Raw genomic sequence first — 15,686 nt, 5'->3', positions numbered from 1 at the left:
ATTTTAACCTTCAGCAGCAAAGCGATTGCAGGGTAACTCGGCACTCTGGCCCTCACATATCAAAATCTTTGATAAGTCGCTATGACATATTAAAACTAGGGTTGTCCCGATACCACTTTTTTAGGACCGAGTACAAGTACCGATACTTTTTTTCAAGTAGTCACCGATACCGAATACCGATACTTTTTTTAAATGTCATGTGACTGTTATGGGGGATCTGTGGATGACGCACTGTCATGTGGGGGATCTGTGGATGGCACTGTTATGGGGGACCTGTGGATGGCACTGTTATGGGGGATCTGTGGATGGCACTGTTATGGGGGATCTGTGGATGGCACTGTTATGGGGATCTGTGGATGGCACTGTTATGGGGGATCTGTGGATGGCACTGTTATGGGGGATCTGTGGATGGCACTGTTATGGGGGATCTGTGGATGGCACTGTTATGGGGGATCTGTGGATGGCACTGTTATGGGGGATCTGTGGATGGCGCTGTTATGGGGATCTGTGGAAGGTGCTGTTATGGGGGATCTGTGGATGGCACTGTTATGGGGATCTGTGGATGGCACTGTTATGGGGATCTGTGGATGGCACTGTTATGGGGGATCTGTGGATGGCACTGTTATGGGGGATCTGTGGATGGCACTGTTATGGGGATCTGTGGATGGTGCTGTTATGGGGGATCTGTGGATGGCACTGTTATGGGGATCTGTGGATGGCACTGTTATGGGGGATCTGTGGATGGCACTGTTATGGGGGATCTGTGGATGGCACTGTTATGGGGATCTGTGGATGGTACTGCTATGGGGTGGGATATCTGTGGATGGCATTGTTATGGGGTGGGGGGATCTGAGGATGGCATTATTTGGTGGGGGATCTGTGGATGGTGCTGTTATAGGGGATCTGTGGATGGAACTGTTATGGGGAGGATCTGTGGATGACACTGCTATATGTCATCCACAGATCCCCCTCATAACAGTGTCCCCCAATACACCGGGCCCCGCCGCTCACCGAAGTATTTATAAACGTGAATCCTTATCCTGTTGTTAAGTTGAACTAACGCTGCCCTCTCCCATGTTCCCCTGTATCCCCCTGTATCTCCACAGCACTTACTTAAGCTTCCATAGCAGGGAGAGCGGACGGCACCAGTAACGTCACTCACTGACGTCGCGCGTCTGCTCCGCCTGCTTCATTCATAAAGTGGGCGGAGCAGGCGCTCGACGTCAGTGAGTGACGTTACTGCTGCCGTCTGCTCTGCCTGCTATGGAAGCTTAAGTAAGTGCTGTGGAGATACAGGGGGATACAGGGGAACATGGGAGAGGGCAGCGTTAGTTCAACTTAACAACAGGATAAGGATTCACGTTTATAAATACTTCGGTGAGCGGCGGGGCCCGGTGTAAGAGTACAGTGACTGCACCGGGCCCCGCCCATAGTTACGCCCATAGTATTCTATTTATGTATCGGGGCGGGGTATCGGCGGCTGAGTACCGCCGAGAAAACTCGGAATCGGTCCCGATACCGATACTAGTATCGGTATCGGGACAACCCTAATTAAAACATATCAAAAGTTTTGCTAAAGTGTACTTACTCTGTAGAGGAGTTGTCCAGGATATATATATTTTTTTTATTCCTCATCCCCCACCTAGTGGTACTTGTTCTTTCAAAATTCTTTTTATTATTATTTCAAGAAAATAAACATCCACATAATATAAAATGTTTAACAATGACACTTAGTAGAAAGTTATACATCAACCATGTTGCATAGCGGGTTATTAGCATTTGGACATTGTAAAGTAATACAGTTTGCATTAGTATCTAGGGTTAGAGTATTATAACTTGAAAATAGAAAAATCTGTATAACAGAAACCGTATATATATCCATGAGTTCACTATATTAGGTTGATGAGATCCAACAGTGTTCTGGGGAGAAACAATATTAGTGTCTATTCATATGGTTAAATAATTTGTGGTATAATAAGTAGAAGGAGGGTAAACAGGGGGTTATGGATAACTAATGGGAAGAGGGGGAGGGAGGGGGGTAAGAGTCAGGTGTGTTAAGCGATTATCAACCAAAAAAGGTTGGGGGGACGAGAAGGAGGGGGGGGAATGAGGGAGGGAGGGGGAGGAAGGGGGGGGGAGAACAGAACAACAACAGTTCCTCTAGACAGTTATTGAAATATCCTCAAGTAGCTAAAAAACCCAGTGGTACTTGTTAACGTGGCTCCAGAATGAAGCTGCGGGGAGCAGGTACGTATAGTTCTCTTCACAGGTACTGCTGGGGAGTGGGGAAGGAATTTAAAAAATCCTGAAAAATCCCTTCAAGGATGTATTGGAGCCATAAAAATTGATGTTTTGGATAACCAGTTCAGTTTTTTTGTCCCTTAGGCCAAGGAAACATATGATCGATTTGTAGTTGTATGTTTGCTAAAATAAAGCCAGTTTAGTATTTCTGTAGACAGTGACCCCTGAGAGGAAAGTATTGGGGTGACAATGTCACAGGCCACCACGGTTATATAGAGCAGCATATCTAATCTATTTGTCTCTGCAGAGTAAGGAATCTGATGGTGTGGTGAATGATGAGCTTCCAAACTGCTGGGAATGTCCAAAATGTAACCATGCTGGAAAGACCGGGAAAGTGAGTATAAAGGAACTCTTCATGTTTGGAATCATACATTTGTGGATTGAGTGCAGCCAAAGGCCTTCAAGCTGGTGCAAGTTTATGTTCATTTTACTTCTTGTAGGACAGTTAGCTGTGATGATACCATAGTTTGTTTTTTCTTTTATTAGTAGGTTTGTCTTCAGATAAAACAGCCAATAATATTTCCCCAAACACTGGAGAGTTTTTATTAAATAGGAAATGCCACTGTGTTCACGTTCTGCCAATGTAACAATAAGGACAATTTCACACGAGCGTAGTCTGTCCGGAACGTACGCTCTGTGTGGGAGCTGTATTTCCCGGACGGAACACTACTCCTCTGAAGTGAACTCGCAACATCATAGCGAGTTATGATGCTGTGGACTCCTTTTTCATTGCAGGTCTTAAATTTACTCACATTATTCTGTGAGTACAGTAGACTTGCAGTGAAACAAAAATTGACAGCATCATAAATCATTAAAATACTGCGAGTTCACCAGAGGAGCAGTGTTCAGTCTGGGAAATACTGCTCCCACTACTCTAGGTTATAGATTTTTATTGGCCCGTCTGCATATTAGCAGAAAATCACTCTGCCGACCATGTTCAAGAGGAGCCAGCTTCTGACTGAGATACTTAGGCCTCTTTCAGACAGGCGTCCCGGATTTGCTCTGGATGCATCCCTGGTGCATTGCGGGAAACCCGCGCGAGTGCTCACACAATTTCAGTCAGTTTTGACTGCGATTGCGTTGTTCAATGTGTTTTGCACGCTCGTGATTAAAAAACTGAATGTGGTACCCAGACCCGAACCCAGACTTCTTCACTGAAGTTCGGGTTTGGGTTAGGTGTTCTGTAGATTTTATTATTTTCCCTTATAACATGGTTATAAGAGAAAATAATAGCATTCTTAATACAGAATGCTTAGTAAAATGTCGATTGAGGGGTTAAAAAAAAAAAAATTACTCGCCTTATCCACTTGATCGCGCAGCCGGCATCGCCTTCTTTCTTTTTCTTCTTTCAGGACCTGCAAAAGGACCTTTTGACGTAATCGCGCTCACCGCGTGGTGAGAGCGGTGACATCAGCGCAGGTCCTGCTGAATGAAGATAGAAGAGCCTTCTATCTTCATTGAGCAGGACCTGCTCTGACATCACCACGTGGTGAGCCCGATTACGTCATCAAAGGTCCTTTTGCAGGTCCTGAAAGAAGAAGAAAGAAGACAATGCCGGCTGCGCGATCAAGTGGATAAGGCAAGTTATTTTTTTTTTTTTTTTTTTAACCCCTCAATTGACACTTTAGTAAGCATTCTGTATTAAGAATGCTATTATTTTCCCTTTTTATAACCATGTTATAAGGGAAAATAATACAAAGAATTTACTTTAATGGGGTCCGGGGTTGCTCATCCCCATCATCTCCTAGTTACCATGCGTGAAAATCGCACCGCATCTGTACTTGCTTGCGGATGCTTGCAGTTTTCAAGCAGCCCCATTCATTTTTATGGGGCCTACATTGCGTGAAAAATGCAGAATATAGAACATGCTGATGCTCATCTGCACGGCCCCATTGAAGTGAATGGGTCTGGATTCAGTGCGGGTGCAATGCGTTCCCTTCACACATTGCACCCGCGCGGAAAACTCACCCATGTGAAAGGGGCCTTAGCCTGTGTGACCCACCTGCACTGAACACGGCAGGTTGAGTTCACATTTGTGTTTTAAATTTTGTTTTTCTTTTCTATGATAAGATCAGAAAAACGGAACTGAAGCTGTGACTGATCGGTCGCATGACTGCATCGTCACCAGACTTAAATGGGGTCCATAGGGTTCCTACATGCAGACTTGCCAACATTGCAGTTGGGAACATCCCAAACAGAATGGTACTACCCAGTGATGGGTGGGTCTTACATAAGCACAAGACAGACGAAATTTATGGGAGCTTTCTCTAAAAACTGGCGACAGTCCCTGCAAATTCAGGACTGTTAACAAATATGTACCAGGTTTCCAAATCATTTTAATAAAAAATGACAATGCAGGTGTGAACAAAGCCTTAAATGGATGCTATGAGATGGAATTAAGAGACCACCAGAGGCACCTTAAGTATGTAACAGCAGTCTCTAGACACTTTAAGTAATCCAACTGAAAAATTGTCCAGTTTTTTCTTGATTTAGAGAATGAATTATGAGGAGACTCACTAGCCTTTAATGCCTTAGTGACCACCAATCCTTTTTTTACGGCAGCCCAATCTAATTGCTGCATAGGTCTCTGCTCACACATGAGCTCTAACAGCCCGGACTGGCAGAAGCAAAAAAAAAAAAAAAGGGCTGTTTAACTCCTTTCATGCCACGGGCAATGGCACCCACTGCATGTAAGCGTTTACAGAAGGGGCAAACTCCCTCTGTCTCCCGTCGGCACTCCGCAAATTAAATTGCCAATGCCAGGACAGTGTACGCCTGCTGGTGAATATCAGTATAGCACTGACATTGAAATGCAATGCACTATAGGAATAGTGCAATGTATTTTAGAAGCAATCAAAATATCGCCTATTATAGCCCCCATGTGGGACTATTAAATGGTTGGGGAAAAAAAGTATTCTAATTTCTTTTTCAATGTAAACAAAATGGCAAAAATAAAATCTCCACATATTTGGTATTGCCGTGTCTGTAATTGACAACGCAAATATCATGTAAACTATCCTGTATGGTGAAAGCCGTAAAAGAAAAGTCAGAATTGCTGTTTTTTGCTTCATTGCCACAAAAAAATATTGAACAAAGAGCAATCAAAAGGTATTATGTACTCCAAAATGATACCAATGCAAACTACAAGCCATACCGTAAAAATCAAGCCCCCACACAGCTCTGCAGAAAGAAAATTTAGCAACATTTTTTATTTATTTTTTTACAAAAAAAAGGGTTTTTATTGCACAAAAGTAGTAAAATGACCTTAAAAACCGCGACTTAAAAAAACAAGCTCCGATAAGGCTACATAGATGGGGGTGGGGGGGGGGGGGGGGGGGGGGAGTTATAGCTTTTGGAAGGCGAAGAAATACAAAAATTGCTTGCTCAGTAAGGCCCTACACGGGCTTTAAGGGGATTAAATTTCTGTGTAAAATTGCTGTTTGCCATGATTTCAGTCTTCAACAGTGAGAGTAAAAAAAAATGTCAAACACTTGCACTATCCCATGAGGATGTATTGAGATCTCCGTTATACTGTAATTTTGCCATGTGTCACTGTAGAGTCCTAACCTAACTTTTTTTTAAAAATAATTTTCAATGCGTGTTCCCATTCTTTTCAGTTTGTATAAAAAGCAATTTATAAACCCATCATACCGTATTTTTCGATTTATAAGACGCACCCGATGATAAAAGTCACCCCAGGTTGAAGAGGAGTAAAATAAGAAAAATATATTTTTCATCAGACCTCATATCAGATCCTCAGATCAGACCCCCATAAATATCAGGACATCAGATCAGGCCCCCATAAATATCAGGACATCAGATCTGACCCCCTTATAAGGACATCACATCAGCCCTCCATGTCAGAACCCTTTCAGACCTCAGATCAGCCCTCAATGTTAGACCCCATCAGACCTCAGATCAGATTAAAATAAAAACCTCCACTTACCTATCCTGCGCCGCGACTCCTCTTCACCTCCGGCAGAAGTCACACTCCCCTGTCTTCCCGGCCTGCGCTTCTCTGTCACCTGACTACGTGCAGCGTCAAGTCATAGTGTACGTCGGCCCCAGCAAGGAAGACCGGGGAGGGTGAGTACTAAAAGCGCTTGTGGGGTTTCGCTCCCGGCACCTAATTCATAATAGTGAGCGCTTCAATAATGGAAGCGCTCACTAGTATTCGCTTTATAAGACACACAACCATTTCCCCCCTGCTTTTGGGGGTGAAAAGTGCGTCTTATAAAGCGAAAAATATGGTTTATTATTATTATTATTTTTAACCTTGCACTGCAGCTAGTTGTACATGTGGGAAATCCATACTCTCCTTCACCTCTCTACTCTGCTCCAACTGGTCTTCCAGGCCTGTCAGCTTCCACATGGACTGGGTGATGTGTCCCCAAAGTGCACATCACTGCTGGGTCACATGCCACTTGGAGACACATCATTGGCTGCAGTAGCACATGTGACCCTGTCCATCCAGAAGTAAACAGAGCAGTAAATAGAGCCCAGGGGGATATGAATTTTCCCACAGGTACAGCTAGTTGGGGTGCAAGGTTAAAAAAGTGAAAAGCTAGAAGCCTATTAAAGAATAAACTTTTTTTTTTTTTTAATGCGTGACATTTCAGTGTTTTAGGGGTGTGTTTTTTTTCAGCACTGGATTGTTTCATACACTTGAGGCATCAACTCGGACTCTGAGCTCTAACTTTATTAAGCTGGCCATAGTGACAACAAAAAAGGTGACTTGCAATCAGGCCAAACTTTTCTAGTTCTAAAGGTGGATTTACACAGCCCGATTGTCAGGCAGATTATCAGGAACGAATGTTCGTACAACGCTCGTTCCCTAAAATCTGCCCATGTGAATGTGCCGCAGATCACCCGATGAACAAGCAAAATGCTCGTGCATCAGGTGAAAGTCTTTTATGTGGGCATCTCAATCGTCCTTTTTGGGCAGCAGATTGTGCTGTGTAAAGCCTCATGCACACGAACGTATTTTCATTCTGTGTCCGTTCTGGTTTTTTTGCCGACCGTATACGGAACCAATAATTTCAATGGGTCCGCAAAAAAAACGGAAGATACTCTGTGTGCATTCAGTTTCCGTATTTCCGTTCTTCCAAACAAATAGAACATGTCCTATTATTGTCCGCATTACGGACAAGGATAGTACTGTTCTATTAGGGGACAGCTGTTCCGTTCCGCAAAATACGGAATGCACACGGATGTCATCCGTATTTTTGGCGGACTGCAAAATACATACGGATCGCGTGCATGAGGCCTTACAGTGATTTTCTACCCAGAAATACTAAATCTGTATGAGGACGAGCGATGGCAGTAGCCATCGCTCCTCCCTATACAGTGGAGGTGGTCTCTACATGTAAATACAGCTCTTCGCCTCTACTGTGGAGCAGGCAGTTATCAGTAAGAAACACTTCCGTCCCGATAATTGACTGCTCCATTAGGCTGTGTAAATCCAGCATTAGTGATGAGGTTTTAAAGGGAACCTGTCATCAACTTTATGCTGCCCATACTAACGGCAGCACAAAGTAGAGACCGGTTAGTCGATTTCAGCGGTCTGTCATTTATAAGTTAAAAGTAAGTGGTTGCCGAGAACCAACGTCACATTCACTGCAGACCGGGCCTGGAAAAGAGTCCCGGCCACCTGAGAAGAGTCATGGTTATTCATGAATTCCTGCTCTCCCTGCCCACCTGCTGATGACTGACAGGCTTCTACCTAGTTTTCTCCCTTTCTCTCTAGGAGAAAACTGCCAGTCATCAGCAGATAGGCAGGCAAATATTATGAGGCTGGTTCTCAGCAACCACTTACTTTTAGCTGAAATCAGCATTTTTGTCACTACTTTATGCTGCCCAGAGTGACGTCGGCATAAGGCCGAATGCACACGGCAGTGTTCCACGGCCGAGAGCGGTCCGTGGTTACACGGCCTGGATTCCTGTTGAGAGCAGGAGAGCACGCCGTCATTGGTTGCTATGACGTCTTGCGCTTCATGCTGCTGCTGCACTACAGTAATACACTCGTATAGTGTGTTACTGTAGTGCATCGACGGCATGAAGCGCATGGCGTCATAGCAACCAATGACGCCGTGCGCTCCTGCTCTCAACAGGAATCCAGGACGTGTTACCACGGACCGCTCTCGGCCGCGGAACACTGCCGTGTGCATTTGGCCTAAAGTTGATGACTGGTTCCCTTTAAAGGGGTTTTCTGAGAATGAATAGTCCAAGATCGGGGAGCAGAGGGGGGAATGCCATAAAATAATAAAAGATCCATTACTCACCTGACCGGGCAACCAAAGCCAGTGGGGGAGCACTTGAGGAGCGTGGGATTTATCAGGTGAATGATGGGTCTTTTTTTTTATTTTATTTTTTTCTCCTGTGACGCAATGTTTTTCTGATGTTGGGAAAACCCGTTTAGTAATGTTGACATTTCAAGTATTAGGTCGGATTTTACCATGGTTATTGTCACGTTGTTCTCCATTTGCTCTTCTTTTTTTTTGTAAAAGTTAAGGCTACTTTCACACTCTTTTTGTGCGGATCCGTCATGGACGGATCCGTTCAGAAAATACTAGCGTCTGCATCCGTTCAGAATGGATCCGTTAGTATTATCTTTAACATAGTCAAGACTGATCTTGAACACCATTGAAAGTCAATGGAGGACGAAACCGTTTTCTATTGTGTCATACCGTTTGGCTCAGTTTCATCAGACGGACACCAAAGCGGAAAGGAGACTGAACTGATGCATTCTGAGCGGATCCTTTTCCATTCAGGATGCATTAGGGCAAAACTTATCCGTTTTAGACCGCTTGTGAGAGCCCTCAACGGATCTCAGAAACGGAAAGTCAAAACGCGAGTGTGAAAGTAGACTAAAAAGAATGAAAAAAGAAAGATCGTCTCTGTTACATTTATGATTAAAGAGGACCTGTCAGCTCTCCAAACATGTTGATATTGGAAAATACTTGTTTTCCCATTGAAATAATAATTCTAGAACATATTTTCTTTAAACTCTGTTGTACCACTCCAGTGTTAGTTCCTCTTAGAAATTTGCATGAATTGACCTTGGTTTTACTAGTTGGGATGTGTCCTTATACGCTGACATTATACAATCAGTGTCTAGGGACACAGCCCTTTGACAAGGGGAATAGTAATGCCCAATTTTTATTTTTAGTATTTTTTTTAAACTTCTCTTTATTGGAATGAGAATTTCCATGCATTACACATGTAATGCCCAATTTTTAATTTGATCCATTTCTAGTAAGAATAACAGAGGAAGTGCACAGTACCGAGCATTGACAAAAGTGCTTCAGAATTATTTCATGGGGAATACAAGTATTTACTAAATTAGACATGTCAACAGGTCCTCTTTAAGTGCCAGTTGTATATGTCAGCCTTAGGCCGAATGCACACGGCCGTGTTCCGTGGCCGAGAGCGGTCCGTGGTATGCCGGGCTGGATTCCTGTTCAGAGCAGGAGCGCACGGCGTCATTGGTTGCTATGACGCCGTACGCTTCATGTCGCCGCTGCACTACAGTAATACACTATACGAGTGTATTACTGTAGTGCTGCGGCGGCATGAAGCGCACGGCGTGATAGCAACCAATGACGCCGTGCGCTCCTGCTCTGAACAGGAATCCAGCTCGGCATACCACGGACCGCTCTCGGCCGCGGAACACGGCCGTGTGCATTCAGCCTTATATGAATGGTCTAGAGTTCAAGAATGCTTGATCATATTTATATAAACTTCACTTTTGAAGCTACATTGACTAAATGAATAGTAAATCACTTAGTGTAATTTCACACCAAATCCTGGAGATGCAAATTGGCTGCAGACTCCATTCTGTAAATCAGACTTGTCCATCATTGGAAGGGAAACTGGTGAAGATCTGGAGTTTCACAAGCAGCATGATCCGTTCTTTCACTTTACTGCCAAGGCTAGATTCGTATTCAGTGTAGCTCAAAAGTGGAGACACTTTTTTTATTATTATTATTATTATTATTTTTTTATTTTAAGCATAAGATATAAAGTCGTTTGTGTTTTCTCACTTTTTGGCCTACAAGCAAAAAAGAGGTCCAGGATTTAAATACGCGTCCAACCTGCCTGGGTCTCTGCTTAAGGAGCAAAAGATGAATAGGGATAATAAAGAATTAACAGAACTGGTAAAAAAGAAAGAACGGGAAGAGACCCCCAGGCAGACCCCGGAGGAGCCACCGAAAAAGAAAATTCTGGAAGGCATTGTAAAACGTCGTCCAGAAGATGGAGTTTTTAAGAGGAAAAGACCCCTCGAAAAGAATCTGGATCCCACAGTGAAGAAACGGGTTAGTATATAAAAAAAAAAACTCAGATTACAGAAAAAAAAAACAGAATCGGGTAGTTTTTTTTTTTTTTGGTCTATCTTGAGAGTTAATTACTGAATTCAGTTTATCATTATTATGCTGTAGAAATGTACAATGACGGCGCGTTGACACAAACCTATCATGACTGCCATTTTTAAGGTGGGCGTTATAGCTGGCACTATATGTAGGCGCCCTCGGCCTGAACTGACAGGATGCTCGTTGGGAAATTTGCCACTAAATGCCCATAGAAAAATCGGGGCTTCATATGACGTCATATTGTATAAAATATTATATGCATTTGTATATTTCTTGGACAGTAGTCCCATTCATAACACACAGCCCTTCTATGCTGGGATTGGGGACAAGACACCAGTGGTTGAAAAGAAACTTGGACAAAGCTTTGTTCCTATGGCCAGCTTAATCCCAACAGACTCTGCTCCAGTCCTCCTTTCTTAGATTTTTTTCTAACTTCCAGAAATAACATGGAAACATGCAGAGACTGAAGGAGAGCCTGCCGTTGATCTGTTCTCATTAGTGGGAGCTTTGCCATCCGGCAAAAGCTCTCCTGAAACTCCCTATGAAAAGTATGACTAAGATGACAACTGGGTTTTACCATGTACAATTGGGCATCACTAAACGCTTTGACTCATTCATATCACTGCAGCCTAGGAGTGATAATGCCCAGTTGTCAATTTATTCTTACATTTCCAGTAGGAATGGCAGAGGAACAGAATTTTAAAAAAATTACAGGATTATTTCATGGAAAGCGCAAGTATGTACGACACCAACCAGCACCCTTCCCTTTGTGTCCATAACAAGGGGCATACAGTATGCCTAAAGAAAAAAAAAATCTACTTTCTCATAGACAAGATTTTACACACAGCATTTCAAAGCAGTTGCGGTGGTGGGGGGGGGTTGGCTGTGTACTGTGTTTTTTGAGGTTTGTTTAAAAAAAAAAAAAAACACATGAAATTCAAGCGTTTTTGCAACCTTTCTTGCCAAAATGTGTTTAATAACACGTTTTTGACATGCAACTTTTTCCCTATAGAGAAGTCTATTGGAAAACACTAGAAAAAACACCATACCCAGAGCATGCTGTCTTTTGACGAAAATACCATGTGCATAAAGAAAAAATAAATCTGGGTCACCTTTACTGGAGATGGGTTCTTGATCCAGGATTTTTTTTTTTTTTACTGATTGGTAATTTAGGCAATTCTGCCTGTCAGAGTGGATTTTTTCCCCCTAAGACGGGGAGGTCCTGGGCTTCTGTCTTGTAGTGGAGTTTTTTTTGCATCCTTTGTCCACATGGGATGTATTTTACTGCAGAAAATCTGTATAAAAATTATACAAGCTGCATGCAAATCTGTGCCATAAATCGGCAGCATAAATTGACTTTCCGCATGTTATTTTTTTCATCCTGACTTGATAATGGTCGTTACAATGTGAATATCAATCTAGCTAGTGATTTGAAGCCACACAACGCCTCTGTAACAGTACTGCCACAGAACAGGAAGTGTTGACATGGGGACGCTAGAACAGGGAAGGCCTATATCGGGGATATGAAGTTCCTCATATTATTGATGTGCAGTAAAGAGGCCTGTGATATTTTTTCCGTTCTTAAAGTTTCCTTTTTTAGTAGTATTAGTGGTATTGTCATAAGGAATGTATTGACGTTATTTTTTCTTTTTCAAGCTAAAACATGGAAAAGAAGAGAAACTCTTCAAGAAGAAGGTAATTTTGTTTCTGATGGAAGATTTGTTGGTGGTTTATTAATTTATTGATTCCTGATTTGCAGTTTTTTTTTCCAAGCCTTAGTATATAGTGGGCAGATAATGTGCCGATACCTTCTCCAATGCACTCTTGTCCTGTCAGAGCAGGTTTTGGAATTTTAATAAATGTAGCTTAATATTTTCTGTTATGTTGCAATAGGCTTCATGCATTTTTAATGTGAGATATTGAGTAAAGGCCCCTTTTCACAGGCGACCGAGCAAGCAATTATGGGGAACAAGTCATTTGTTCCCTATAAGTGCCTGCTCAATATTGGAGGTGATAGCGGCATTTGCACGCCACAGTCACCTCTGCTGTATGAGGACGAGCAGTCACTCATCTTTATAGAGATTCATTGTTTTTCTGCTCAGCAGATCACTGTTTACCCAGGACGATCTGCTGCCCAGTAACGCTGACTTAGCTGTCCACATCCACAACGCTTTCATTCATTTGCTCATTCATCAGGTGATCAGTGGCACCGTTACGCAGGGCAACTATCAGGAAGGAAAGTTCCAAGGAACGCTCCTTCCTGGTAATTGACCTGTTAAAAAGGCCTTTATAGGTGAATTTATTAGGAATCTTGTTCTGCTGTTCTCTGGAACGAGGTGCAACTAATTTAATAAAAGGTGCAAGATTAAAAGATGAGTAAATTAGGTACATCCTTCGTGCTTTAGAAAGTCAACTCTATGGGGGGGGAATTTACCAAAACTGGTGCAGAGGGAAACTGGCTTAGCTGGCCATAGTAGCCAATCAGATTGATCCTTTCATTTTCCAAAGGAGCTCTGATTAATGAAAAGTGGAATCTGATTGGTTGCTATAAGCAACTAGATCAGTATTTCTTAGTTAAATCTCTGCTATGAGCTGGCCTAGATTTGAAATATAACTAAATCAAATAAATTGCTCTCCCACTAAACACCACCCGTGTCACACCCACTTTTCAGTGTGTAAGTCTCCTTTTTTTTTTTTTTTTCTTTAATTTCAGAAGAGACCTTGGAAGACACCTGAAGCAATTATGGCCAAAACATTAAAGCGCATAAAACAGGAGCCTGATGATGATTTGCAAGAGGCAGTCCCAAAACTTAAGGAAAGTGACCAGTCAAGATCCAGCTCGCCAACTGCAGGTCCCAGCACTGAAGGTCCTGAGCTAAAGGAGAAGAAGAAAAATCGAAGGAAAAGGAAAGTTCCTAAAGAACTCAGCAAAGAATTAAGCAAGGAACTCAACCAAGAGATACAAAAAACAGAAAACAGCTTGGCAAATGAGAACCATCATCCCATCAAATCTGAACCAGAGAGTGAGGACGAGGAGCCCAGAAAATGTAACAGTAATGGGGAGAGAGTGCACCGATTCACCAAACTGAATGGGACCCCAAAGGAATACAGGCATCAGTCTGTCCCAAGCCCAAGAAGCACACCAAGGGTCGTTACACACCCTCCCCCTTCCTTATCGCCTCCCAAATGTATGCAGATGGAGCGCCATGTAATAAGGCCTCCTCCAATCAGCCCTCCTCCAGATTCCCTCCCTCTGGAGAATGGTGCGACGCATGTGATGCAAAGAGAGGTCTGGATGGCCATCTTTAGCTACCTCAGCCACAGGGATTTGTGCATCTGTATGACAGTCTGCAAAACGTGGAACAGATGGTAATCCAATATCCATTTTCTTATCTTTTATGACTTCTCTATCCTATGAACTGTATTATACATTTATAATATGCTTTATCTTTAGTCGTCTGATTGCTGTTCAATCAAACCAGTATCCATCTATAATAATGTGGATAAATGACCTGACGTACATAAGTAGGACCTGTCTGTTCTCCTAACATGCCTGTTAAAAGGGGATTACCATCTCAGAGACATTGATGACATATTGCTAGGATATGCCATCAGTGTCTGATAGGTGTGGGTCCCATCCCTGTCATCAGCTCCTATTTCAAGAACCGGACCGGTGCACATGTGTTAAGTGCTCTCCATTCGCTTCTGTGGGATTTTTGAAAATAGCTGAAAGTCCCATAGTGTTGAACTGAGGCTGGCTGTGCTCGCACAGCTGCTCTCCTTTTACTTTGGGGGGGGCGGGCCTTTCTGGAGATGGGAGCAGGTCCCAGAGGTGGGACCCACACCTATCAGACACTGATGGCATATCCTATCAATGTCAGAATTGGGAGTACCTTTAATAAAAATAAAAAAAGTTTACCCTGCAATTCAGGAGCATATTATCTTACATATAAATATGTTGTACTATTCCCCTTTTAATCCTCCTACAACTTGGTGTTACCAGTTGGGAATGCTGTCTCTGTAGATTCTGACCTTGCCCAATCAGTGCTGACAGTGTTAGGCTACATGCACACGACAGTGCTGTTTTTTGCGGTCCGCGCATCTGTAAAAAACGGAAGCCGCCCGTGTACCTTCCGCAATTTACGGAACAGGCGACCCATTGTAGAAATGCCTATTCTTGTCCGCAAAACTGACAAGAATAGGACATGCTATGTTTTTTTTGCGGGGCAACGGATGCGGACAGCACACGGAGTGCTGTCCGCATCTTTTGCGGCCCCATTGAAGTGAATGGGTCCGCATCCGAGCCGCAAAAACGGCGGCTCGGATGCGGACCAAAACAACGGTCGTGTGCATGAGGCCTTAGACTGTGGACACACCATTTTAACAGATTGAATGGTACAACCCAGTTGTCAATTTATTTAAACCTTTCTAGGAAGAATAATAGAGGAGTGGCATAAGAAAATATGCCCCAGAATTGTTTTTTCATAGGGAATACAAGTATTTGCAAATATAGACTTCTCAGGGGTGGTGACTAGGAATGAGTGAATGTTTCATCCGAAGTCTATTCGCAGAATACTTCGTTTGAATACTGTACGGAGCGAGCGCTCTGTACAGTAATAGAATGTATTGGCTCCTATGAGCTGAAGTTATTACTTTGCGAAGCCTCGCAAGACTTTGCATAATGACTTCTTAAATCAATTTCTACTGTAAAAAAAAACATTTCCCGAACTCCGGTTCGGTTCCAAGGTACCACTCATCGGAGCCAATATATTCTTATACTGTACAGAGCGCTCGGTCCGTACAGTATTCAAACGAAGTATTATGCGAATCGACTTCATCCGAAGTCGATTCGCTCATCCCTAGTGCTGACAGGTTAACTTTAAAGGGATTCTGTCACCAGGTTTTACCCCTGTCAGCTAAACATATGCTGATGTTCAGGGCATCTTCACGATTCCTAATGTGGGCTTATAAATGTCATCTGTGGGCTTATTTAGCTAAAAAACAGCTATTACTAAC

At 43.0% G+C, this 15,686-nt stretch overlaps 1 protein-coding gene across 6 annotated transcripts in view; it reads left to right on the top strand.

Annotated features, from left to right (window-relative positions):
* The window catches only part of KDM2B (lysine demethylase 2B), a 237,367-nt gene that overhangs the window by 197,052 nt on the left and 24,629 nt on the right, over positions 1–15,686 (top strand). For 4 of the 6 annotated variants that reach the window (XM_040416125.1, XM_040416123.1, XM_040416127.1 and 1 more), the window contains 4 exons: positions 2,549–2,635; positions 10,350–10,616; positions 12,327–12,365; positions 13,384–14,039. In XM_040416125.1, coding sequence (XP_040272059.1) covers positions 2,549–2,635; positions 10,350–10,616; positions 12,327–12,365; positions 13,384–14,039 — 1,049 coding nt within the window. The remainder of the gene's footprint in view (positions 1–2,548; positions 2,636–10,349; positions 10,617–12,326; positions 12,366–13,383; positions 14,040–15,686) is intronic. The other 2 variants (XM_040416124.1, XM_040416126.1) reach the window with 2 other exon arrangements.

This window comes from Bufo bufo, chromosome 2 (genome assembly GCF_905171765.1).
Source record: "Bufo bufo chromosome 2, aBufBuf1.1, whole genome shotgun sequence".
In the NCBI taxonomy this organism is placed as follows: domain Eukaryota; kingdom Metazoa; phylum Chordata; class Amphibia; order Anura; family Bufonidae; genus Bufo; species Bufo bufo.
This window is presented reverse-complemented; position numbering and strand designations above follow the sequence as displayed.